This window comes from Scyliorhinus canicula, chromosome 10, assembly GCF_902713615.1.
Source record: "Scyliorhinus canicula chromosome 10, sScyCan1.1, whole genome shotgun sequence".
In the NCBI taxonomy this organism is placed as follows: Eukaryota; Metazoa; Chordata; class Chondrichthyes; order Carcharhiniformes; family Scyliorhinidae; genus Scyliorhinus; species Scyliorhinus canicula.
In genome coordinates, this window is record NC_052155.1 from 171,716,617 (window position 1) to 171,742,147 (window position 25,531).

At 47.6% G+C, this 25,531-nt stretch overlaps 1 protein-coding gene across 1 annotated transcript in view; it reads left to right on the forward strand.

The window, feature by feature from the left end:
- fer1l6 (fer-1 like family member 6) overlaps positions 1-23,518 on the forward strand; it is a 193,624-nt gene extending 170,106 nt beyond the window's left edge. Inside the window, exons 38-41 of the mRNA XM_038810140.1 lie at positions 2,603-2,844; positions 4,435-4,598; positions 17,427-17,527; positions 22,717-23,518. Of these exons, the coding sequence (XP_038666068.1) occupies positions 2,603-2,844; positions 4,435-4,598; positions 17,427-17,527; positions 22,717-22,897 (688 nt within the window). The 3' untranslated portion in view covers positions 22,898-23,518. The remainder of the gene's footprint in view (positions 1-2,602; positions 2,845-4,434; positions 4,599-17,426; positions 17,528-22,716) is intronic.
- Positions 23,519-25,531: the final 2,013 nt, after the last annotated feature.

Here is a 25,531-nt window from a genome sequence, read left to right on the forward strand (position 1 = left end):
CACTCCAGATCCTGATATTTGTGGAACTTCACAATTATGGCCCGTGGTAGTTCCCCAGCTCTGCGCCGCTGCCGAAGCGACCTGTTGGCCTCTTTGCCGATTGGTTCCCCGAATATTTCCGAGATAATCTGTGGGGTTTCTCCCCTCCGTCCCTTCTGGCTGCCCCATGATCCTTAAGTTCAGGTGGCGAGACCTGTTCTCCTGATCATCAATTTTCTCTCTTAGGCCCTTCTGGGTCTTGATCAGGCTCGCCACCTCGGTCTCCAAAACTGCGATCCGGCCACCTTGGTCTGTGGCGGCTTTCTCCAGGTCTTTGGCCTTTGATTCTTGGGCCTCCAATTGCCACTCCATTTTGGCCATCGCCTCCCTCATGGGGGCCGTCGCCGTTTCCACCGATGTCTCGATGACTGCCAGGACGTCTCTCTTCTGTTCCTCTCTGTGTCTCTGGAGCTCGGTGGTGATGAAGCCTAGGAGCTTCTCCATCAGCGTCTGGGTCTTCCCGTTTCCATGCCACCTCGTGTGGCTGCCGGTTCCGAAGTATGGGGTTTCCCTCCCCTCGTCCTCGTTGGCTTTCCTGGTGGACGGCTGATTCTTTCCCATTCTCCATTTTTCGGATTTCTCTTTGATGCGGTCTGTGGAGGTTAGGCTGCGGGGAGGGGAGTTGTGGATAATCTTGGTGCCCGTTTGATGGGGTTAAAAGGTTCTTTTCGCTGTTCTCATACGGGAGTCACCTGTGTTGTTATGTTACTTTGAGTAACATAGAACATAGAACATAGAACAGTACAGCACAGAACAGGCCCTTCGGCCCTCAATGTTGTGCCGAGCCATGATCACCCTACTCAAACCCACGTATCCACCCTATACCCGTAACCCAACAAACCCCCCCTTAACCTTACTTTTATTAGGACACTACGGGCAATTTAGCATGGCCAATCCACCTAACCCGCACATCTTTGGACTGTGGGAGGAAACCGGAGCACCCGGAGGAAACCCACGCACACAGGGGGAGGACGTGCAGACTCCACACAGTCAGTGACCCAGCCGGGAATCGAACCTGGGACCCTGGAGCTGTGAAGCATTTATGCTAACCACCATGCTACCCTGCTGCCCCTTACATAAGCCGTTACTTGGTGTCGGCATTGTTGAAGAATACTCCAGACCTTGAGGTAAGTCAAAAGACAAAAGTCCGTGTGTGGGATTCTCCGACCCCAGGCCGTGTCGGAGCATTGACAGCGGTGGGGCGGGGGGGGTGCAATTCACGCGATGCTGCTCCGACGCCGGTCCGCCGATTGTCGGGTGACGGGTGGGCAGAGTCACGTGTGGTCCCACCCGGTGGGACCTTGGCCTACATCCTGCGGGGGGCAGCCTGGTAGGGGCCTACCGATCGGCGGGCCGGCTTCTCCTGGTGGGAGCCTCTTTTACACCACGCCGGGCCCCTGTAGCTCTACGCCATGTTGTGTCGGGGCCAGCGCGGAGAAGCCAACTAGCACGCATGCGCAAATTCGCGCCGGCCGCAGCGCGCATGCGCAAACCCGTGGCTCCTGTTTGACGCCGGTATCGGCAGCTGGAGCTGCGTGAGTCACTCCAGTGCCGTGCTGTCCCCCTGTCGGGCGCAGGATCGCTGCTCCTGGGGGCCTATTGACGCCGTCGTAAAACGCAACGGCGTTTACACGGCGTCAACGCTTAGCCTCAGGATCAGAGAATCCGGCCCCTTGTTTCAGATGGTACCTTCTTCAGTGCACCTTCTTCACATTATGGGGGTGGTTTAAAGTCTCTGTTCTACAGCTTGTAATGATCTGCTTTGCAGCTTTTACAGGAGAGGCCTCTGGCTTCACATCAGCCTGTTCTTCGAGGGAGTTATCAGAACCTGGATTCTGCTTCACTTCAGCCATTTTTGCAGAGAACGGGTTATTAGAATCTCACAGGTCAGATTAATTCTCCACAGTCTGGGGAAGCAATTCTGCTGTTTCTGGCCCGGGAAAATACAAACCTCTTCGTAAACCAAACAAGGAATAAATGAAGAATATATTTACATAATAAATAAAACTTAATTTTGGGTTTCTCTTTGACTGTACAGCTATTGGACTCCATGGCACATGTTCCGTCTAGTTTTGCTTAAATTGGAAATTAGGGTCCCATTTAATCATTGACATCTTGCCAGAGGACCCCTGGGTCTGCTCGCACAGTGAAAGGGACGATTGCCTGAACCAGGCCTTGGCCACAGGATCGGGGCATCTGCGAAGGGGGCAGCAGGCAGAAAACTGGCTGATGTGGGGAGTTGGGCCATTTTCGGGGTTGCAGAGCCACCCCATTCAAGATCAAGTTAAAGTCTAATCTCACGATTTTCCAAAGCCGAGGACACCACTATTTATTTCGCCCCGATTGGGATCCAGGAGACAACCCACTTCCCAACTTGCCCTTTTTTATGTCCTTTGCAAATCATCAAATACTCAAGACGTTTCAAATTTCCTCATGAGATCATTGGGCATCCATACCACTGGATTCTTGTCAAGGTGAAGGAGCCTTTATTCTCTCCAGCAGTGTAAGCGTGTCTCGGGTGCAAAATATATTTTAATATTTCAAACATTTCTCCCCCCCCCAGCTGGCTGAAGGGAAAAGAGGATGATAAGAAAGAAACAGACGTGCACTACAACTCCTTGACTGGGGAGGGAAACTTCAATTGGCGTTTTATTTTTCCTTTCAACTACATACCTGCAGAGAAGCATATGGTCATTAGCAAAAGGGAGTCCATTTTCTCACTGGACAAGACAGAGTGTAAGGTTCCTGCAGTCCTTGTACTTCAAGTCTGGGATTTTGAGAGGCTTTCCTCTAATGACTTCCTCGGTAAGCCAGAAATTGTTTCTATTGACAGTAGAAAGAGTTCAAATCAAAAATGTGGGGCTGGGTTGGGCAGGTGGGTGAGAGTTGGGAGTCTGTTTTTTCACTGTCTTGAGGTGAAAAGGTGAGAAAGATGCACACCCCAAGATGATACCTCCACTTTATGCCTCCCCATCTGTCCTCAAAAACCTGTGCCACCCGACACCCCTCCTACCCTCCCTAAGGTGCACATTTCCTCTCTTTCAGAGGGCCAGTGGGTCGATGAGTCGAATGGCATCCTTCTGCACTGTAGTGATTCTATGACTTTGAGGGGCGTAGACAGAGTGGATAGTCAGAGACTTTTTCCCAGGGTAGTGGGTGTCAATTACTAGGGGGCATAGGTTTAAGGTGCGAGGGGCAAGGTTTAGATGAGATGTATGAGGCAAGATTTTTTACACAGAGGGTAGTGGGTGCCTGGGACTCGCTGTCGGAGGAGGTGGTGGAAGCAGGGACGATAGTGACATTTAAGGGGCACCTTGATAAATACATGAATAGGATGCAAATAGAGGGATACGGACCCCAGAAGTGTAGAAGATTTTAGTTTAGACGGGCAGCATGGTCAGCACAGGCTTGGCGGGCCGAAGGGCCTGTTCCTGTGCTGTACTTTTCTTTGTTCTTTGTTCTTTGATTCTCCGGCTGCCGACGCCGAAATCAAGTTCGGCAGAGAATCCCCGTTCACAACCAAATTGGAGGCGGCGCCTCTTCCGCAATGCTTCGCCCCATCCAAAGCGGAGTACTCGGAGAGTATGCCACGTGCCGTACCAATGGCCTCAGGACATTGCCTGAGGCCCAACCCCCGATGCTCCGCCCCCTGACCGGCCGAGTTCCCGATGGCTTCGGTCGTGTGTGGTCTCACCCGTCCGGAACTCGGCGTGGCGGCTGTGCCGCTTCAGTCGGGGAAGGGCCGATCCACGGGCAGGGGGGACTTTATCAGGGGCTGGGAACACTGTTGGGGGGTGGTCTGGGGTGTGCGAGCCAGCCAAAGTGGGCACACTATTTCGCAGGCCGGGCCTGTGAGCGGCCGGCACCATGTTGCACGGCCTGTGCACGGTCATGGACCCGGAAATTCTCCGGGCTGTATCCGTAACTAGAGCCGGGTGCTCTACGGTGCCGGCATGCTAGCCCCCAGCAAAACGGGGAATTATTGGCGTTTTGCGCTGAATCTTCGGGCGTTAGACACCACCGTTCCCATGTCGGCGTCAGGACATAGCCTCAGAATCAGAGAATCCAGCCCCTGGTTTCAAATCAGACCCAGAGGCAGCCAATAGGCACAAAAGGAAATGGGTTTTAGATCTTCCACATTTCAAGAATTGAAAACAACCTCAGCATAGCGGGACTTCCAATATCTAAGAGGCAGGTGTTTTTCTTCATCTCACAGTCATTTTAAACCTGTGTTTGAAAACTACCTGGGCTATGAGTTGAGATCTGTCACTGACCAAAGATCCTGCCGGCGGGAAGGGGCAAGAAAGTTTGGCCAAGGAATGGGTAACATGAAGGGACCGATCCAATGTAAACAGTGTTTCATGTGCATTTTATTTTTCTGGCACCTTTTTGTAGGGTCTGTGGAACTTGATCTGAATGGATTTCCCTGTGGTGCCAAGTCAGCTAAAAAATGTGACTTGGATATGATTGAAGAGAATTCAAGCACTAAACTTATCTCAATATTTCAGCAAAAACGGCTTCGGGCTTGGTGGCCTTTAGAAAAGTCGGGCGAGCTCACTGTAAGTACAATTCTTTTCATCCGCGATAAATAAAATTCAACTCAATGGGGGAAAATCGAGTGGGCGATGTTCCCTTTCTCATCTGAGTTTGATTTGCTCAGTGAAAGTCTCCTATCAGCTGTAAGCAAACTGAGTTGGGCAGTTGCTGACTATGTTTTGGTGTGTCGCTCCCAAGATGGAAGAGATCCGAACTTATCATTAAAGTGGACAATTCTCGGCCAAAGAGGTTACTCGGTCTGGCGGTTTGGGTAATGTTGCCAACCGTCCAGGATTTGTCCTGGAGCCTCCAGGAATTCAAGGTCGCTCTTCGCGAAGGACACTGCTGAGTAAAACCCTGGAGGAAAATCAATGGGGCATTGAAAGATGTTTATTTAATGGGATTTATTTTTCTCATTTCCTTTACCTCTTTATCAGATATAAAAACATTAAAAATGGCTGACGGTCAAGAATCATCCAATTGGGCAATGAGTCTATTTGCTTTGCAATTGGCGAAGGTGGGCAGCGGGTCGGAAGGATCGATGTTTTGGCCGACTGATGGCTGGGGTGTGGGGCAAGCCATGTGATGAGACCTGCAGGAATACATTTAATTACAATTGACAACCCTAGGCGTGGGTAATAGGGAGGCAAAATAGTCACAATAAGACCCACTTTCGTGAACCCTGCTTCTCCAAGGACAGGTGTAAAAACATCCAATATGAAATTGGGTCTGGCCATTTTTAGGTGTTTGGGTCAATCATTTAAAACAAGTGAGCCCCTTTCATATGTTAAGGGAGGTCTAATGTTTGTATTAAGAGCCCTCTGTAAAATATCCTGCCCTTACAATCAGTAGGCTTTGGGCCTATTCTGCTCAGGTTATCTAGATGGGAGGTTGCCTTGCAAACGACCACAATTCTAAACGTGAGTTTCATTATCAGTTTGAATTGATTTGCTCCTTCTGACTCCACAACACGTCTGCTGGGCTGCGATAAGGCTCCTTCAGCCGGGCAAGCAACCAGTGGAGGGTTACCAGTGGCAACGGTTCACCAGAATTCTTTAGATCAGGACTGAGGACGGATTGTCCACCATCCTTGGGCCTCCATCTTTGGGCACAGGGTTCACTCCCTGTTCCCATTTGAAAACTGACCCAAACAGATTTTTGTGCCCGCTTAAATTTGAAAACAGACCGAAACAAATGCCTGGACCTGCATTCTGCTTTAGTTTAATTTCTACCACCTTCTGCTGGATGCAATTAATCAATAATGCTGATTAATATATGTAACTTCCACTCAACCCCCCCCCCCCCCCCCCCCCCCCCACCCCCAACACCAGCCCTTGAGGCAGTGACTTACACAATAGCAGAGCTGCAGAAGTGTTAGTTGTCCCTGGAACTGCAAAAAGACGCCATTTTGTGTCAGCCTAGGTGCTGACCTAGAGAGCAAACAAGTCATCTAAAGGAATTAGATGAGTAGACATCTGTGCTGTCCCAACATAGGTCACTAAAGTAAGCAGAAGAGGTCTAATTGATTTTATTGCCTCTCTTCATTCCATGGCACAGATGTCCATGGCCTACCTTGTAAGACTGGCTCGGGTCAGTTAACTCGCACAGACCAGAGATCATCTGGGGTCTTCTTGGTCTGTGTTGCTTATCTCATGGTCCTTTAAATACCAAGGGATAGGGCAGCACAGTGGCCTAGTGCTTGGCACAGCTGCTTCACGGCGCTGAGGTCCCAGGTTCGATCCCGGCTCTGGGTCACTGTCCGTGTGGAGTTTGCACATTCTCCCCGTGTCTGCGTGGGTTTCGCCTTCACAACCCAAAAATGTGCAGAGTAGGTGGATTGGCCACACTAAATTGCCCCCTTAATTGGAAAAAATAATTGGATAATCTAAATTTAAAAAAAAATAAAAAAAATAAATAAATAAATACCAAGGGACACATTTTCATGGAGTTGGAGACCTTTAGAAATAGTAGGGGAGACCCGGATGCAGAAGCTCCCCCTCCCACATTTCTGATAGATCCAATATTAGCTAGCGGGGGGAAAGGAGTAATCTGCAAGTCTCGTACACTGGAAACGCAAACTCAGCAGAGCCATTTGTAATTAGTGCTGAATTCAAACAGACCTAATTTTCCCTGTTCCAAGGGTTTTAATCCACAGTACGGGAATCACGAATTTATGAAGTAGACATAGACACTCTTGAAGCGTGGATCAGCTCTGTTTCAGTGTCATGATCTGAAATTAATTAAATCTCTCAGCCTTTAAGCATCAAAAAACTCAGCCCATAGCTGTCAGTTCGTATTTTTTAAAAAGCAGATGGCAAGCCATCGGATGAAGTTTAGAATAAATGATTACTCACGGCGCCGAGGTCCCAGGTTCGATCCCGGCTCTGGGTCACTGTCCGTGTAGAGTTTGCACATTCTCCCCGTGTCTGCGTGCGTTTCGCCCCCACAACCCAAAGATGTGCAGAGTAGGTGGATTGGCCACACTAAATTGCCCCTTAATTGGAAAAAATGAATTGGGTACTCTAAATTTATATTTAAAAAAAATAAATGATTACCACCTGATCTTGCAGTTTCAATTGAGTTGATTGGTGACCTTTCCCAAGAGCTGTTATTACAGCTGAGGTAATTAAGAATGTTTGGCTGTGTTTTAAAAGCTCCAAAAGCACTTATCTCAACCGGGGGAACAGTGTTCACATTTTGATTGACAGTTTAAAGAGGCTATTAAAGGAATGTCTGTACTAGATATAGTTACTAAACAGAAGTTGGTTTGTGTTTATAATGGATTGCCCACATGAGGTGATTTAAAATCTTTAAAATCTTTGAAATAGTTTAATATATAAGAGCTTATTTTCTGTATCAAACATGTATGAGCTCTATTAGGTTATTAGAAGCTTACCTTTTTTCATCCCCACATGACTGCTGATTTTGCCCGTGGATAATGGGTGAGTGTCTGTGGAAGTGACATTAGGAAACGAGAGGGTATGTGGGTAGGTAGAGGGCATGAGTTGACATGGACGTGGCTTGGGGAGTGGGTGGTGGTGTGAGGGGCTAGAGGGCCCAGCAGCTTTTAAAACAACTTGGACAAAGCCGCAGAAAATCAAACCAGCCACCCCCCCCCCCCCCCCCACCCCCGCCCCCTCCCCACCCCACTGCCATGACCACATCAAACTGGCTTGTGGGATAAGGAAGCCTGACCATATTGTCATGTGGGAGTACCTTTAAGAAATGAGTGTTTATCAAGTAGCTGTAGTGGATGTACCTTTCAGAAATGAGTGTTTGTTGAATAGCTGTAGTGGGTGTACCTTTCAGAAATTGGTGTATATCAAATAGCTGCAGTGATTTATATCTAGTACAGACATGTCGGATCTGACAAGAGTCAGAGGGTGAGCTGTCAATGCACTCTCGGTATTATTACTACCCTCAGTTGTAAGTCCACTTAATGCTTTAGTAAAACAGAGATATACGTGCTGAATATAAGGAGGGAGAGTCAGGTGGATGCTGAAAGGTTACATCAATTCTTCAGTGGAAATATACAACATCTGGGACTGTACTCGTTGGAATTTAGAAGGATGAGGGGGGATCTAATAGAAACATTAAAATTATGAAGGGAATAGATAGGATAGATGCGGGCAGGTTGTTTCCACTGGCGGGCGAAAGCAGAACTAGGGGACATAGCCTCAAAATAAGGGGAAGTAGATTTAGGACTTAGTTTAGGAGGAACTTCTTCACCCAAAGGGTTGTGAATCTGTGGAATTCCTTGCCCAGTGAAGCAGTTGAGGCTCCTTCATTAAATGTTTTAAAGGTAAAGATAGATAGATTTTTTGAAGAATAAAGGGATTAAGGGTTATGGTGTTCGGGCCGGAAAGTGGAGCTGAGTCCACAAAAGATCAGCACGGTAGCATGGTGGTTAGCATAAATGCTTCACAGCTCCAGGGTCCCAGGTTCGATTCCCGGCTGGGTCACTGTCTGTGTGGAGTCTGCACGTCCTCCCCGTGTGTGCGTGGGTTTCCTCCGGGTGCTCCGGTTTCCTCCCACAGTCCAAAGATGTGCGGGTTAGGTGGATTGGCCATGCTAAATTGCCCGTAGTGTCCTAAAATGTAAGGTTAAGGCGGGGGGGGGGGGGGGGGGGGCGGGGGGGGGGGGGGGGGGGGGGGGGTTGTTGGGTTACGGATATAGGGTGGATACGTGGGTTTTGAGTAGGGTGATCATGGCTCGGCACAACATTGAGGGCTGAAGGGCCTGTTCTGTGCTGTACTGTTCTATGTTCTATGTTCTATGATGTCAGAGTGTGGGTGGAGCTGGGCTGTCTGTCTGTTTTACTTTTGCTTTGAGCTAGCAGCTGCAGGGTGTGTTTGGTTTCGTTTTGCAGATTGGGATCTGCATCCAGCAAAACCAGGTGTGATTCTGATTTATTTCTGCATGAAGGGAATGTCTTCAAATCACTTGATAATTTTAAAGTGATAACTGCTCTCAGTAGAGAATTTAAACCTGGGCCTGCATCCTCCGACCTGGCGTCGAACTGGAGAATCCCCAGGGGGGCGCCCCACGCCCGCTTCCCCATTCTCCGGCACCGATTCTCGGGCGCCCGCGGGATTTCCGCCGCGCCAGTCGGGGGCCGTTGACAGCGTTCCCCCCGGCGATTTTCCGGGCCCCGATGGGCCAAGTGGCCGACGGGTTTGGCCGAGTCCCGCCGGCGTGGGTTACTCAGGTCCCACATGGCGGGATCTGGAAGATGAGTCTGCGATTTCCGTCCTGGAGGGGCGGGGGGGGGGGGGGCCCCCACGGTGGCCTGGCCTTTGATCGGGGCCTACCGATCGGTGGGCGGGCTGGTTCTGTGGGGTCTATTTTACTGCACACTGGGTCCCTGTAGGGCTCCACCATGTTGCCCAGGGGCCGGCACGGAGAAGGGAAGCCCCGCACATGCGCGGAATTACGCCCGCCATTCTGAGCATGCACAAACTCGCGCGGGCCATTCCGTGCCGGCTGGAGCTGCGGGTACCACTCCGGTGCCAACCTCGCCCCCTAGGAAGGGGATAATTCCCCATTATCGGGGACCCTTGACATCAGAGTGGTTGGCACCGCTTTTCATGCCAGCATGGCGACATAGCCCCATTGTTAGTGAATCTCGCCCCTGATGTCTGTGTTGAAGAGGGTATTTGTCTTATGGATGTTGCAAGGAAAGATTAAGGGTTACTTATAGAGTACTGTATTCTTTGGGGGGAGTGTTTGAGTTGGTAGTTGCTAAGATATTTACTGTGTGTGTTTACAAATGTTCACTGGATTCATAGAATAAACATTGTTTTTGTTTCAAAATATTCTTAGTTCTCTGTTGCATCACCTGTAAAGTGGCCCCCATAACCACAATCTATTCAAAGTTATGGGTCAGGTGAACTCCGTGATACACTTTGGGGTTCTCTAAACTCTGACCTGTAATAATATCCTGTCCCCACCTCCTCAGCATCAACATTGCATATGATGGGGCCCTTTATAAGGAGATGGGCCTGCCAAGTGCCAAAATGTCCTCACTCAAGCTACCCACCTAATGGTGAGGATGGGACGGCAGGTTCTTGGGGCACGTGCTCGGTATTAGAGTGAAATAATGGGTGCGATTTAATCAAACAAATTAGAATCCGTTCTGGGTGGGATTAGTGCTACAAGTGACGGGGATGGCCCCTCTATCTAATGACACTTTGTTGCTATTTCAGCCCTGGTGGGAATGTCCCTCTGAGGTCACACTTACCGACATTTCCTGCACTGAGGAACTCTGCTCACCTGGACAGGAAGAGATTGGGGCACCATTTTCCCCTGACATGGTCCCTGCACCCCTCCCCCCACCCCCCACCCCAATGCCCCAACTCGTCTATAAGGGGGTCCTCAGTCCCTGCCCCCCCCCCCCCCCACACCCCCACCACATACTGGCAGGGCACCTCAGGTCCAATCCCTGGTGGGGGCAAAAATGCCAGCTTGCCACTGTCAACCAGGCAGTCCCCCTGCCAGCCTGGTAGTGTCACCTGGGCACTCGGGTAGCACTGCCAGGATGCCGGGTGATACTGCCAAGGTGCCAGGCTGGTAGTGCCAAGGTGCCCAGGTGACACCAGCAGTGCCAGGTGGCAACCTGGCCAGATTCTGGTCATCCGAAGGCCTCCAATCCCCTGGGAGACCCCCCGCCCCCCAAGTTTGGTTTCATCTGCCCCCCCCCCCCTCCCCCAGTTTGTGAGGACCAGTGCTAAATGGCAGTCGGCTGGAGTCTCCTCAGCGAGGCCAGTAGATGGCCATCATGGGCGGGATGCAGATCACAAAGTCTCGGAAGGTCTGGTTAGATGCCGCGAGGCATAACGACCAACGCGAATCACAAGACAGGCCCCTCCCGGGATTCCCCACGGTTGTTCCGCCTCGCAAGATCTAACCACGCGCCATCCCGATTCCGGCCAGACGCGGCCAGTAAATCGCGTCCAATATCTGTTGGAAATAGCGCAGCATAAGATTACTTCGGTCAAAAATATACTATTAATTCAAATAAATGTTGCTGGAGCATATTTTGACAGTTAACCTCAGATGCTAACTGTTGCTAATGACTACTGCCCACACACATAATTGCTCCATGCCTGCATGCTATTTTTATTTCTGTTGAAAACTACTTGTTCTGACATTTAGTTAAGGCTCTTAAAACAGCACCACGGGCCTGCTTGACATCATAACATAATAATAGTAATAATCTTTATTGGTGTCACAAGTAGGCTTGCAATGAGGTTACTGTGAAAATATGACGCTGTTTTCAGCTCAAGATATCGCTCAGTAAGGTATGCAGTTTTGCTAGTTTCACAGATGATATAGAAAACATCTCGAAAACAATTTGCAAACCACCTTCTGTATTTTTATTGCCAATATTGATCTCTGATTCCTTTACCTAAAGAAAAATCTGTTCGAACCAGTGATAAATAAGGAATGATATGAAGACTCAAAATTCCAAAAGCAATAATACTATTTGGGTTATGGTGTTCGGGCCGGAAAGTGGAGCTGAGCCCACAAAAGATCAGCCATGATCTCATTGAATGGCGGAGCAGGCTCGAGGGGCCAGATGGCCTACTCCTGCTCCTTGTTCTTATGTTCTAAATGTGCCGTGTTCAGTTGATTTATTGAAGTAATACTGCAATTATTATGCTGAACAAGGCAGGAGCATTAAAGCTAATATTGCTATTGATTCTGAACACCACGAGAAATGCAGAGATCCAGTTGGAGATAGTGTGAAATATAGAGTGTGATTAGGCCAGAAGTGGTACTGCTTAAAAACCGTTGTGTAGTGGCTTAGTGATAATGAATCTGAGTAAGTAAACCAGAGGTCCTGAGTTTATAATCCCACCTGTGGAAAATTCCAGAATTGAATTCAGGAGCTAATCTGCCAGCTCTATGTGGCCTGGACTACATGTGACTTCACTATTTGATTGACTTTAAAATGTCCTCGAAGCAATCAGAAGTTAGCACCAAATAGCTTGCCAGTGTCACACCCAAGAACAAAAAAAAGATATATATATATATATATATATATTTGGGTTCTTTTCAGAGAATTCTTTTCAGAGAATTGAGTGATTGCGATTGAAGAGGTAGGTGTTAAATAAACTCGATGTGGAGATGCCGGCGTTGGACTGGGGTGAGCACAGTAAGAAGTCTTACAACACCAGGTTAAAGTCCAACATGTTGGTTTCAAATCACTAGCTTTCGTAGCACTGCTCCTTCCTCAGGTGGAGGAAGGAGCAGTGCTCCGTGAAGTGTTGGCTAGTGTAGACTTGAGAGATGAACAGACACTTCCAACACTGATGAAGGTTCAACTCAATTTTATTAACTACTTCTAACTAACTAACACACGATGACTGTGGGTCTAACTGATGCTAACTTAAACTAGAGACCTAAGCCTTGTCCGAACCAGTTGATTCTCTCAGCACGTGGTGTGAGTCTGTGCTGGGCTGGATGAGTTCTTGTTACATTCAGAGGCAGCACCCAGAATGAGCAGGAACCGTGGTGCCCTCTGCCTTTATAGTGTGTGTATTCTAACTGGTGATTGGCGGCGGTGTTTGTACATGTTGATTGGTCCCTGTGTGTGTCCATCAGTGTGTGTCTGCACCATGATATACTGGTGTATATTTTAATCACACTCCGAAAGCTAGTGTTTGAAATAAACATGTTGGACTTTAACCTGGTGTTGTAAGACTTCTTCCTTAAATAAACTCACATTAGGGCGTATTAGGTAATCCTACATGGGATTAGTCCATTTGGCCCATCGCAACTGGGCTGACCCTTTGAAAGACCTATCCAATGAGTTCCACTCCCCTGCTCTTTCCCTGGAGTCCTGTAGATTTTTCCTTTTGAAGTATTTTTTCCAATTGAATGTTACCACTGAATCTGCTTCCACCACCCTTTCAGGTAATGTATTCAACAGCTGACTGCATAAGAATAAATGATTTTCTCCCCTCTGACTCTTTTACCAATGACCTTGGTTGGGGTTTTCCACCCCCGCCCACCAGGGGCCCACAACTCCCACCCGAAATCGACTGACACTTTGCTGGTCCGCCAAAATTTACAGTCCTGCCTGTCCGATTCCTGTGCCTTCAGATCCAGACGGTTCTCCTCATATGTCCAAGCACGAGCTCCCAAGATATTGATGTCTGCTTTGAAATGTCCCGCAAACCGCCTCTGCTGTAAAAGAATGCAATCCGAGCTACCCCAAGCCCACCACATAACTGAAGTCCCTCATCCCTGGTAACATTCCAGAGAATTTCCCCTCTACTTTCTCCAAGGCCTTGACAAATTTATGATAGTACTGGGTTAAATTACAGTTGAGGGAATCGGTAGTCAGCCGGGAACCAGGAAAATCCAGTTTATATACTTCCTGAAGAGAATCTTTATAAACTCAATCATAAGTTACTGCAGTTTCCTTATTCAGACAGATGCCCCATTTATTTCCCATTTGATATCCTGTTTCCTAATCTCAATAAGGGGTGCGATTTACCGGCCTCGTCCCGCCTGACTTGGTGACACTACGAGGCCGTTGAATCTCGCGACAGTCTCGTGGAGAGGACTCTCAAGATGTCTCGCAATGTTCACCGTGGGCAGCACGATAGCACAGTGGGTAGCACTGTTGCTTCACAGCTCCAGGGTCCCAGGTTCGATTCCCGGCTTGGGTCGCTGCCTGTGTGCAGTCCGCACGCTCTCCCCGTGTCTGTGTGGGATTCCTCCGGGTGCTCCGGTTTCCTCCCACAACTCCCAAAAGACGTGCTGTTAAGTAATTTGGACATACTCCCCCTGTGTACCCGAACAGACGCCGGAATGTGGCAACTAAGGGCTTTTAACAGTAACTTCATTTGCAGTATTAATATAAGCCTACTTGTGACAATAAAGTTTATTATTATTATTATTATTAAGATTCAACCAAACCTTGGGAGACGTCGCGATCAGGCCTCGGTGGGCCTGCCCATGATCTGTGATCATTTAACCGTTGCTTCTCAACCCTCTGTAGTTTCTCCATCATCTCGTTGTAGCTGCTAACTTGCCACCTCCCACTTCACTGTAGCCACCCCATGGCTGCCTCCTGACCTGCTGTAGCCAATCCCTTGCCATCTGATGCCTGCTGCAGCCACTTGTGCTACTGCTCTGGGCCCCAGGGCTCAGGGGAAGTGCTGCCATTTACCCTCCCACTGCTCGCTAATCCTACAAAGACATTTTCTGTCCAGTGTTTGCGGAGCCTTTTAGCAGCAAACATGGGAGAGAACCAACCTGTAATTGGAGGAACAGTTCCTTTCTAAATTTGGTGCATCCACTTCCTTGTGCTCACATATATTTTCAACACTGGTTGGCAGGCCAGATGGAAACCTATAGCGACCGGCTTCTGGCCAGGAGGAACTATGTTCAATAACACTGGTAAAGAAATTATGATGACTTATCGAATCCATACAGTGCAGAAGGAGACCATTCGCCCATCCAGCCGTTACCTACCCTTTGACATAGCACCCAACCTCGGCACACTCCCCTGCCTTATCCCAGTAACCCCATAGCCCCACCTAACCGTTGGACACTAAGGGACAATTTAGCATGGCCAATCCACCTAACCTGCACATCTTTGGACTGTGGGAGGAAACCGGAGCACCCGGAGGAAACCCACGCAGACACGGGGAGAAAGTGCAGACTCCGCACAGTCACCCAAGGCCGGAATTGAACCCAGGCCCCTGTCGCTGTGAGGCAGCAGTGCTAACCACCGTGTCACCGTGCTGTCCCTTAATTCCATCACATTGAGGATGGAGGGAAGGGAAATAAAGGATGACTGATATGGCGCTGAGGCGGATGATCTAAAATAGAGTAGGACTGTAAGGAAGAGAGAAATTGGAGGCCATGGTAACAGGAGATTGCCAAATAAATACTCGGGTCTGAATTTACCCAGCTTATTGGTAAAGAGCTGAGGGGTGGGAGAGCTGGCAAAATGGCAAGAGGAAGTGTCGAGAGGGATGTCTTTCTGCCACCATGTCAAATTGCCAGTAGCAAGAAACCTGGTGCCTCAGCCACCCACCGCACCACTGAAATGGCCAATTAAAGGGCACTATGTGCCGCCATTTTGCCCACCTCGAGAGGACCTGTCATCACATGGGAAGATTGGCAGGTGAATGCTGGTGGCCCTCCCAGTGGTCTCTGGTTGGGAGATAGGCCCTCCTTGTGGATGGTCTCTAGCCAATGCCCCCCCCCCCCCCCCCCACCCCCTGGAAGCAATGACTGCCCTCTTAGCATGACCGATGCTCCACAACCTCACCCCACCCCACTGTTGAGGCACTCTCTTCTCGTTCTCATTAGTGGTGATGCTACTGAGGATGCTGAGCTACCACTCCTCTGATTGGGCCAGTAGTTCTTGGGGGCTGGCAGCTGTCCTTAATTGGCTGCCAGAAGAATGTATCCCCGGGATCCCGCTGCCGGTCGAATCGGGGTCGGCTCCCCTATCAGCCCCACCAGGTGGACTTGACCAATCAATAATATGCAGCCCAAGATGTTCTTTTTATCGTGTCAGAACTATAGGACATGCGACAGAATAGCATCTTTATAAGGGAGCGTCATTCAAATTCTAATCTATTAATGGATGCATTTTCAAAATAAAGTGTACCTATCAACGCCTATCTGGAAAGTGTGAAAATAGATAAGTCCCCTGGGCCGGATGGAATTTATCCTCGGATTCTCTGGGAAGCTAGGGAGGAGATTGCTGAGCCTTTGGTTTTGATCTTTAAGTCATCTTTGTCTACAGGAATAGTACCAGAAGACTGGAGGATATCAAATGTTGTCCCCTTGTTCCAGAAGGGGAGTAGAGACAACCCCGGTAACAATAGACCAGTGAGCCTTACTTCTGTTGTTGGCAAAGTCTTGGAAAGGTTTATAAGAGATAAGATGTATAATCATCTGGAAAGGGATCATTTGATTAGAGATAGTCAACACGGTTTTGTCATGGGTAGGTCGTGCCTCACAAACCTTATTGAGTTCTTTGAGAAGGTGACCAAACAGGTGGATGAGGGTAAAGCAGTTGATGTGGTGTATATGGATTTCAGTAAAGCATTTGATAAGGTTCCCCACAGTAGGCTATTGCAGAAAATACGGAGGCATGGGATTCAGGGTGATTTAGCAGTTTGGATCAGAAATTGGCTAGCTGGAAGAAGACAAAGGGTGGTGGTTGACAGAAAATGTTCAGACTGGAGTCCAGTTACTAGTGGTGTACCGCAAGGATCTGTTTTGGGGCCACTCCTGGAGGAGGGTGTAGAAGGATGGGTGAGTAAATTTGCAGATGACACTAAAGTCGGTGGAGTTGTGGACAGTGAGGAAGGATGTTACAAGTTACAGAGGGACATAGATAAGCTGGTAGTGTGGATGAGCAGAGAGATCTCGGTGTCCATGTACATAGATCCCTGAAAGTTGCCACCCAGGTTGAGGGGGTTGTTAAGACGGCGTACGGTGTGTTAGCTTTTATTGGTAGAGGGATTGAGTTTCGGAGCCATGAGGTCATGTTGCAGTTGTACAAAACTCTGGTGCAGCCGCATTTGGAGTATTGCGTGCAATTCTGGTCGCCGCATTATAGGAAGGATGTGGAAGCATTGGAAAGGGTGCAGAGGAGATTTACCAGAATGTTGCCTGGTATGGAGGGAAGATCTTATGAGGGAAGGCTGAGGGACTTGAGGCTGTTTTCGTTAGAGAGAAGAAATGAAAATCGCTTATTGTCACGAGTAGGCTTCAATGAAGTTACTGTGAAAAGCCCCTAGTCGCCACATTCCGGCGCCTGTTCGGGGAGGCTGGAACGGGAATTGAACCGTGTTGCTGGCCTGCTTTGGTCTGCTTTAAAAGCCAGCGATTTAGCCCAGTGAGCTAAACCAGCCCCAAGAAGGTTAAGAGGTGACTTAATTGAGGAATACAAGATGATCAGAGGATTAGATAGGGTGGACAGTGAGATGGTGATGTCTAGCACGAGGGGACATAGCTTTAAATTGAGGGGAGATAGATATAGGACAGATGTCAGAGGTAGGTTCTTTACTCAGAGAGTAGTAAGGGCGTGGAATGCCCTGCCTGCAACAGCAGTGGACTCGCCAACACTAAGGGCATTCAAATGGTCGTTGGATATACATATGGATGATAAGGGGATAGTGTAGATTGGCTTTAGAGTGGTTTCACAGGTCGGCACAACATCGAGGGCCGAAGGGCCTGTACTGCGCTGTAATGTTCTATGTTCTATGTACTGATCATTGCTCCCAATCTAAAGTTTGTATTTGTTATTCACTGTATTTTTTGCACACGTGACAAATGCATTGCTATTCATGGTTTCTATATAATTAATTTAGGGTAAGGTTGAAGCTGAATTCCACCTGCTTACTGGCGAAGAGGCTGAGAAAAATCCAGTTGGCTCAGGCCGCAAAGAGCCAGAACCATTGGAAAAACCCAAGTAAGTTTGGCCTCACAATGGGCTGAGTTAATTTTAAAGAATCTTTGGTGGTCTGAGGGATCTAATTTGCACTTTGTGGGCACGATTCAAACCGAGTCCGCTGTTGGGCGCGTTTAGCACGTTTGTGTGGACCAGTGTGAATCAGTGCCCTGGCGCCCAGCCGTTGAGTCCCAGGCGCCAGGCGAATCAGCCGTCCTGGTATTGAAATGAGCCACTAGATTCATTTAAACGTGCAGATTTGAATCTTGCCCAGCCGGATGGAGCGAGTCGGTTGACTCGTGATATTTTTTTTATTTGTTTATTTTTAAAATTCTTCCAAGAGATGTGGGCATTGTTGGCAAGGCCAGCATTTGGTGCGAATCCCCAATTGCCCATCAGAAGATGGTCGTGAGCCGCATTCGTGAACTGTTGCAATCCATGTGGTGCAGGGACACCCACTGTGCTGCTCGGAAAGAGTTCCTGGATTCTGACCCAGCGACAGTGAAGGAACGGCGATATGTTTCCAAGTCAGAATGGTGTGTGACTTGGAGGGGAACTTGCAGGCGATGATGTTCCCAAGCATCTTATAGGAGAGGCAGTGATGTTGTGGTGGTGTCACTGGACTAATAGTGCAGAATCCCAGGGCTAAATCGGGAGACCCGGCTTCAAATTCCACCACGGCAGACGGTAAAATTTAAATAAAATATAGATCTGGAATTAAAAGTCTAATAATGACCATAAAACCACTGTCATAAAAAAACCATCTGGTTCACTAATGTCCTTTGGGGAAGGATTCCATCCATCCTTACCAGTGACTCCACAGCAATATGGTTGATTCTCAAATGCCCTCTGAAATAGAGGGCAGTTAGAGATGGGCATAAATGCTGGCACAGCCAGCGATGCCCACATCCGGTAAATGCTTTTTAAAAAACATTCATTGCCCTTGTCCTTCTAGATGGTAGAGGTCATGGGTATGGAAGGTGCTGTTGAAGGAACAGTGCTTCCTGCTGCTACACATTGTTGAAGGTGGTGGATGGGGTGCCAGTCAAGTGAGCTGCTTCGTCCTGGTTAGTGCTGAGCTCATTGAGTATTTTTGGAGCTTCACTCATAGATTTCATGGAATTTACAGTGCAGAAGGAGGCCAGTCGGCCCATCGAGTCTGCACCTGCTCTTGGAAAGAGCGCCCTATCCAAACCCATACCTCCACCCTATCCACATAATCCAGTAACCCCACCCAGCACTAAGGGCAATTTGGACCCTAAGGGCAATTTAGCATGGCCAATCCACCTAACCTGCACATCTTTGGACTGTGGGAGGAAACCGGAGCACCCGGAGGAAACCCATGCAGACACGGGGAGGATGTGCAGACTCCACACAGGCAGTGACCCAAGCCGGGATTCGAAACTGGGACCCTGGAGCTGTGAAGCATTTGTGCTATCCACTATGCTACCGTGCTGCCCACTCATCCAGGCAAATGGAGAGTATTCCATTACACTCCTGAGTTGTGCCTTGTTGGTGATGGGGACGGGACTGAGGAGAATGATTTACCCACTTCAGAATTCCTAGCCTCTGACCTGCTCTTGTAGCCACAGGATTTAAATGGCGAGTCCAGTTCAGTTTCTGGTCAATGACAAGCCCCCATTACATTGATAGTAGGAGATTCAGCTATGTTAATGCCATTGAATGACAAGAGAAAATGATAATTGCCCAGCACTCGTTACTGGTGACTTATGAGCCCAATCCTGAATGTTGTCCAGATCTTGTTGCATGTGCACACAGACTGCTGCAATATCTGAGGAATTGAAAATGGTGCTGAACATTGTGCAATCATCAGTGAATATCCACATCTGACCTTATGGTGGAAGGAAGGTTGTTGTTTAAGCTGCTGTATATGGTTATGCCTAGGACACTACCCTGAGATCATCCTGCAGCGATATCCTGGGACTGGGATGATTGGCCTCCAACAACCACGACCATTTTTTTAATGATAGGCATGACTCCACTGGTTGGAGTTCTCCCCCTGATTCCTATTGATATCAGTTTTTTTCAGGGTACCTTGATGCCTCACTCAGTCAAATTTCATAGAATTTACAGTACAGAAGGACGCCATTCAGCCCATCGAGTCTGTACCAGCTCCTGGAACGAGCACCCTACCCAAGGTCAACACCTCCACCCTATCCCCATAACCCAGTAACCCCACTCAACACTAAGGGCTATTTTGGACACTAAGGGCAATTTATCATGGCCAATCCACCTAACCTGCTGCCTTGTTGTCAAGGGCAGTCACTCTCCCCTCCCACCTTAAGTTCAACTCTTTTGCCAATGGTTGGACCAAGGCTGTAATGAGATCAGGAGCTAAGTGGCCCTGGTGGAATCCAAACTGAACATCATCAAACAGATTACAGAAGCATGATAGCGCTGACCAACACCTTTGTTGATGATCAAGAGGAGGCTGATATAGCAGTAATTGGTTGGGTGGATCTGCTTTTTATGGATGGGACATACCTGTCCGGAAGATGTCAATGCTGTAGCTATATTCGAACAGCTTGACTCGGGCCACAGCTAATTTTGGAGTTTATCATTCTTTGTTCCTTATGCAATATCATATTGTTGTATCTGACCAATTTAGATACTCTGGACCAGTTTACCCAGTTTGCCTAGGTGTCTTCAGTAGCGAGGAGAACAAAGGACAAACACAAATATGAATTCAACAATCTTTATTAAACACATAATTAACCCATAAATTAACCCAAATATATACACAAGAAACACCCAAGATTTGGTTATGCTACCCATGGTTGAAGGGGGGTCCGATTCCTGAGTCCCTCTGGTCTGTCGTCACAAAGGTGGGCCTCGCTGGCAACTTCTTCCTTCCTTCCTTCTGGTCAGTTCTTCGGATGGTGACGGTCACCTCCCATGTCAAGTCTTCGCTCTCGATGTGCCCCAGGTTTCTATTGTTATCCTCTTTTCCTTCGCCTCCTTTTACCACTTTCCCTGGCCTCCTGCCAATGAGGCCTTGGGAGGGGGTCTCAGCACCCAATGGTCCAGTTGATGACCTGTTGACAGGAAACCTGGGCCCGCCCCATGTGGCCATTTTCGATAGTGTGGCCTGCACGCACCCCCTTGCCAAATAAGGAAACGGCTGGAACTCGGGGAGCCCAGGAGTCTGGCTCAATCTAGGCTGCAGACAATAGACTGGTGCATATCAATAGGGTGCAATGATCTCTTGATGGGCAGTTGACAGGGAAGGTCCAGACATGCCCGGGCAGCCTGTCTGAGTTCTGTATATTCGAACCTGGCCAAGTCCGAATTCCCAACAAGCCATTTGCTGGAGCTGACTGTAGTTTAATTTGAAGTGTCCAATTCTTTAATTTAGGATATCCGGGGGCAGCACGGTGGCACAGTGGTTAGCACTGCAGTCTCACCGCGCCGAGGTCCCAGGTTTGATCCCAGCTCTGGGTCACTGTCCGTGTGGGGTTTGCACATTCTCCCCGTGTTTGCGTGGCTTTTGCCCCCACAACCCAAAAAGATGTGCACGGTAGCTGGATTGGCCACGCTAAATTGCCCCTTAATTTTAAAAAAATGAATTGGTTACTCTAAATTTATAAAAAATAATTATAATAATTTAGGATATCCAATTTTATTTGGGTTCAAAACTAGGCCCACTAAGTCACCTCAATATTAGCTCGGACTACTGGGAAAAGTTCATTAAAGTAAAATAAATTTTTGTCAGCCAGATGTTGCATTAGAATAAGCACAATGCACAACATTGTGGTAAATATTGTTCCATTCTGCAGGTTTACTCCACCTTTAACCTAAGTAGTTTATTTAATAGAAACATAGAAAACAAAAGCAGAAGAAGGCCATTTGGCCCTTCGAGCCTGCTCCACCAGTCTTTATGATCATGGCCGATCATCCAACTCAATAGCTTTACCCGGCTTTCCCCCAATATCCTTTGATTCCCTTCGTCCCAAGAGCTATATCTAACTGCTTCTTGAAAACATACAATGTTTTCGCCTTAACTACTTCCTGTGGTAACAAATTCCACCGGCCGACCACTCTCTGGGTGAAGAAATTTCTCCTCATCTCCGTCCTAAATGATCTATCCCATGCCCTCGGACTGTCACCCCTGGTTCTGAACACCCCCACCATCGGGAACATCCTTCCTGCATCTACCCTGTCCAATCTCCCCTGTCCAGTGTTAGTGGGCAGCACGGTAGCATGGTGGTTAGCACAATTGCTTCACGGCTCCAGGGTCCCAGGTTCGATTCCCGGCTTGGGTCACTGTGCGGAGTCTGCACATCCTCCCCGTGTGTGCGTGGGTTTCCTCCGGGTGCTCCGGTTTCCTCCCACAGTCCAAAGATGTGCAGGTTAGGTGGATTGGCCATGCTAAATTGCCCTTAGTGTTGGGTGGGGTTACTGGGTTATGGGGATAGGGTGGAGGTGTTGACCTTGGGTAGGGTGCTCTTTGCAATAGCCGGTGCAGACTCGATGGGCCGAATGGCCTCCTTCTGCACTGTAAATTCTATGAAGTCCTGCTAGAATTTTGTAGGTTTCTATGAGATCCCCCCTCATTCTTCTGAACTCCTGCAAAAACATTCCTAACCGATTCAATCTCTCTTCATACGTCAGTCCCGCCATCCCAAGAATCAGCCTGGTAAACCTTTGCTACACTTTCTCTAGAGCAAGAACATCCATTCTCAGATAAGGAGACCAAAACTGCTCACAATATTCCAGGTGTGGCCTCACCAAGGCCCTGTATAATTGCAGCAACACATCTCTGCTCCTGCATTCGAATCCTCTCACTTATGAAGGCCAACATACCATTTGCCTTCTTTACCGCCTGCTGCACCTGTAGGCTTACCTTCAGTGACTGGTGTACAAGGACACCCAGGTCTCGTTGCACATTCCCCTCTTCTAATTTATGGCCATTCAAATACTAGTCTGCCTTCTCATTTTTGCTACCAAAGTGGAGAATAATAATTAAATAGCGCTTCAGTGTACCAAATGGTATACGTAATATTCCCAGTAATCATTATGCCTGCAGCATTGTACTTTATGTTACTGCTACTTTTACTATTTTTGAGGGTTTGCCGCCTAGTGTGTTGTGACCCGACAGACAAGGAGGCCGGTGCTTTCGTTTTAAGAGGGTCATCAACACCCACAATGGTTTTAAACTGTTTTAATCAACTTTTCTTTCCGTCTTACAGCCGCCCCGATACTTCCTTCTCTTGGTTCATCAATCCATTCAAGTGCATGTATTACCTGATCTGGAGGAACTACAAAAAGTACATCATTATTGGGATACTTTTGATCATCCTCACCTTGTTTATTGTATTGTTGATCTACACATTGCCTGCTGCAATAAGTACCAGGATAATGAACGGATGAACTGAAGTCTTCTTGATTGAAATCGAAGGACTCACAAAAAATGTCCTCATCTATTTTTCCTAAGTCGACCAAAACCTGGCCGCTAGTGTGCTCCAGGTTTTTGCTTCCTGTGTATATAAAATTAAACAGCCGTTTAAATTAGGATTGGACTGTTAACTGGCAAAGTATTCCATTGGATAATTCTTCAATCAGGCTGCAAGCTATTTAAACAGGATTTTTTTTTTGTAGAGTTCTATTAGTCGCTTAATTTGTGATAATATTTGATAAATTGGAATTAGGATCTTAAATAAGAACAGCCACTGTCCTGACTCTGTCACACTGTGTTTATGAAACGTATATAGTGAGAACGGAATGTTTCGGTCTCAACCGAGATTGATGTGAACTCGCCTTTAGGTTGAGTGAGGGATGGGTCGCTTGTTATGGTAAGGCCATCAAACTATGGGTGCAGAAAAAATATTGAAATCTTCCCTGTCTGTTGATGCCAATTGGCTGCTCAACGCAAAAGCCTTGATAGCAGCAACAAAGAAGATGTGGCCCAGTCTCCTCAACTTTAGTCAGAAAGAATATCGGTAACAATTGGTTATGAAAGTAAAGCATGAAGAAAAATGTAGCAAAAAAAAAGAAAGGGATGTATCGGGTATGATTCGAGGCTTAAAATGCTGAAAAATGTTAAACGTACCTCCATTAACTGAGAAATTTTGAAAAAATAATATGAAAAGCAATGAGCATTAGGAACAACCTAGTTGATTGAAGGGATTATTATGGGGTGTGCGGAATGTACAGAAGCTCCCAACCCAAATCCACAAGCTAGGAGTCTTTGACAAGTTCTTAGCTGAGTGTATCGGACAAACCTTGAATGCCAGTCTGCCTCCTTGACTGAAGGAAGACGTACAAGCACCCAAGGCAGCAACGGAAAACATAGTTGTTATATTCTAGGAGGAACTCTTCGCTTTAGTGGGCTGGAGCACTTAACGATCGCACAACTCAAAAGCATTCCAGTTATTTTCCAAGTAAGTCCGAGACTTTTGTAACTCTCTTAACATGCTGGGAATGCTGAGGAATGTAGGTGAGAGCAGGCTGGGATCTGTTAACAGCGAGCACAGCTACATTATAGAAATGCAAAGGATACAGTGAGTTGTCATTTCTGACAATCTTTCCATCATATGATGCATATGATCATTTACTTCACTCTGATTTGCAATGCCATTAATACAGCTCCAATGGTATTGTTCATTCAGCTTTAAGGATAAAATATGTGAAATTCCACCAGATCCTTTTAACACAAAAGTTGACATATTAGACAAATAACTGTTCAGGATGATATTGCTTATTGTATAAATAGTGCCATTGTTCTTATACTTTTCCAGTTCCAGTCACATTACATTACAAAGTTTTTTTTTTCTCTGTTAAAAGCACTTACCCCGTCCTTGCTATTCTCCTGAGGTTTAGCTGCTAACGAGCTCATGGCGATGTCACATTTTTGCCAGGATAAAGTAACACCTTGCTACAACTGGGAAAAATTGCGGCAAGCAATAATTACATACACAACTGTGAACTCTGCTAAATGACTTTGAATCCGCATTATTAGCCAGTCAGGTGTTGGAGGATTTGGATTCAATGTGAGGTTACAGCCCGAGCTATGGTGAATTGTCACAGAGCTGGCGTGGTCAGCAGTTAACAATTCACAACCTGGTCATCCTTTATGTCAAAGCATTTCTTCTTGTGCGGACATTGCTGACTAGGCCAGCATTTATTGCCCGTTCCTAATTGTCCTTGAGAGGGTGGTGGTGAGCTGCCTTCTTGAACCGCTGCAGTCCATGTGATGTCACGAATACCCACAGTGCCGTTAGGGAGTGAGCTCTATGATTTTGACCCAGTGACAGTGAAGGAGCAGTGATATAGTTCCAAATTAGAATGGTGAGTAGTTTGGAGGGGAACCTCCAGGTGGTGGTGTTCCCATGTATCTTCTGCCCTTTACTTCTAGATGGTAGAGGCCGCGGGTTTGTTGTATCAAAGGAGCCTTGGCAAATTGCTGCAGTGCATCCTGTACATGGTGCACACCACTGCCACTGTGCTCCGTTGGTGGAGGGAGTGAATTTTGAGGGTAGTGAATGTTTGAAGCATCAAACCAATGTGCAGTATGTTCCTTTACTGAAGGCTGTCAAAAAATCAAAACAGAGGGCGGCAAGGTGGCACAGTGGTTAGCACCACTTCCTCACGGTGTCGAGGATCCGGGTTTGATCCCAGCCCCGGGTCACTGTCCGTATGGAGTTTGCACATTCTCCCTGTGTCTGCATGGGTCCCACCCCCACAACCCGAAGTTGTGCAGGGTAGATGGATCGGCCACGCAAGGAAAAAATAAATCTAAACAGACATGTCTCATTTTTTAGTTTGATAAATGTAATGTAATTTTTAAAAGCAATATTAAAGCAATCATTTCAACTCACAAATAAGTGTTACATTTACACAGAAAAATTTCTAGCAGGTCAGGTAGCAGTTGTGGAAATAGCAAACTAATCCAGGTTTCGAGAGCAAACTCTTCTTCAAATATATTTTGAAGAGTTTGAACCTAGATTAGTTTGAGTGTTCTTATCTCCGATGCTGCCTGCTCTGCTGTCTGTCTCCAATATTTTC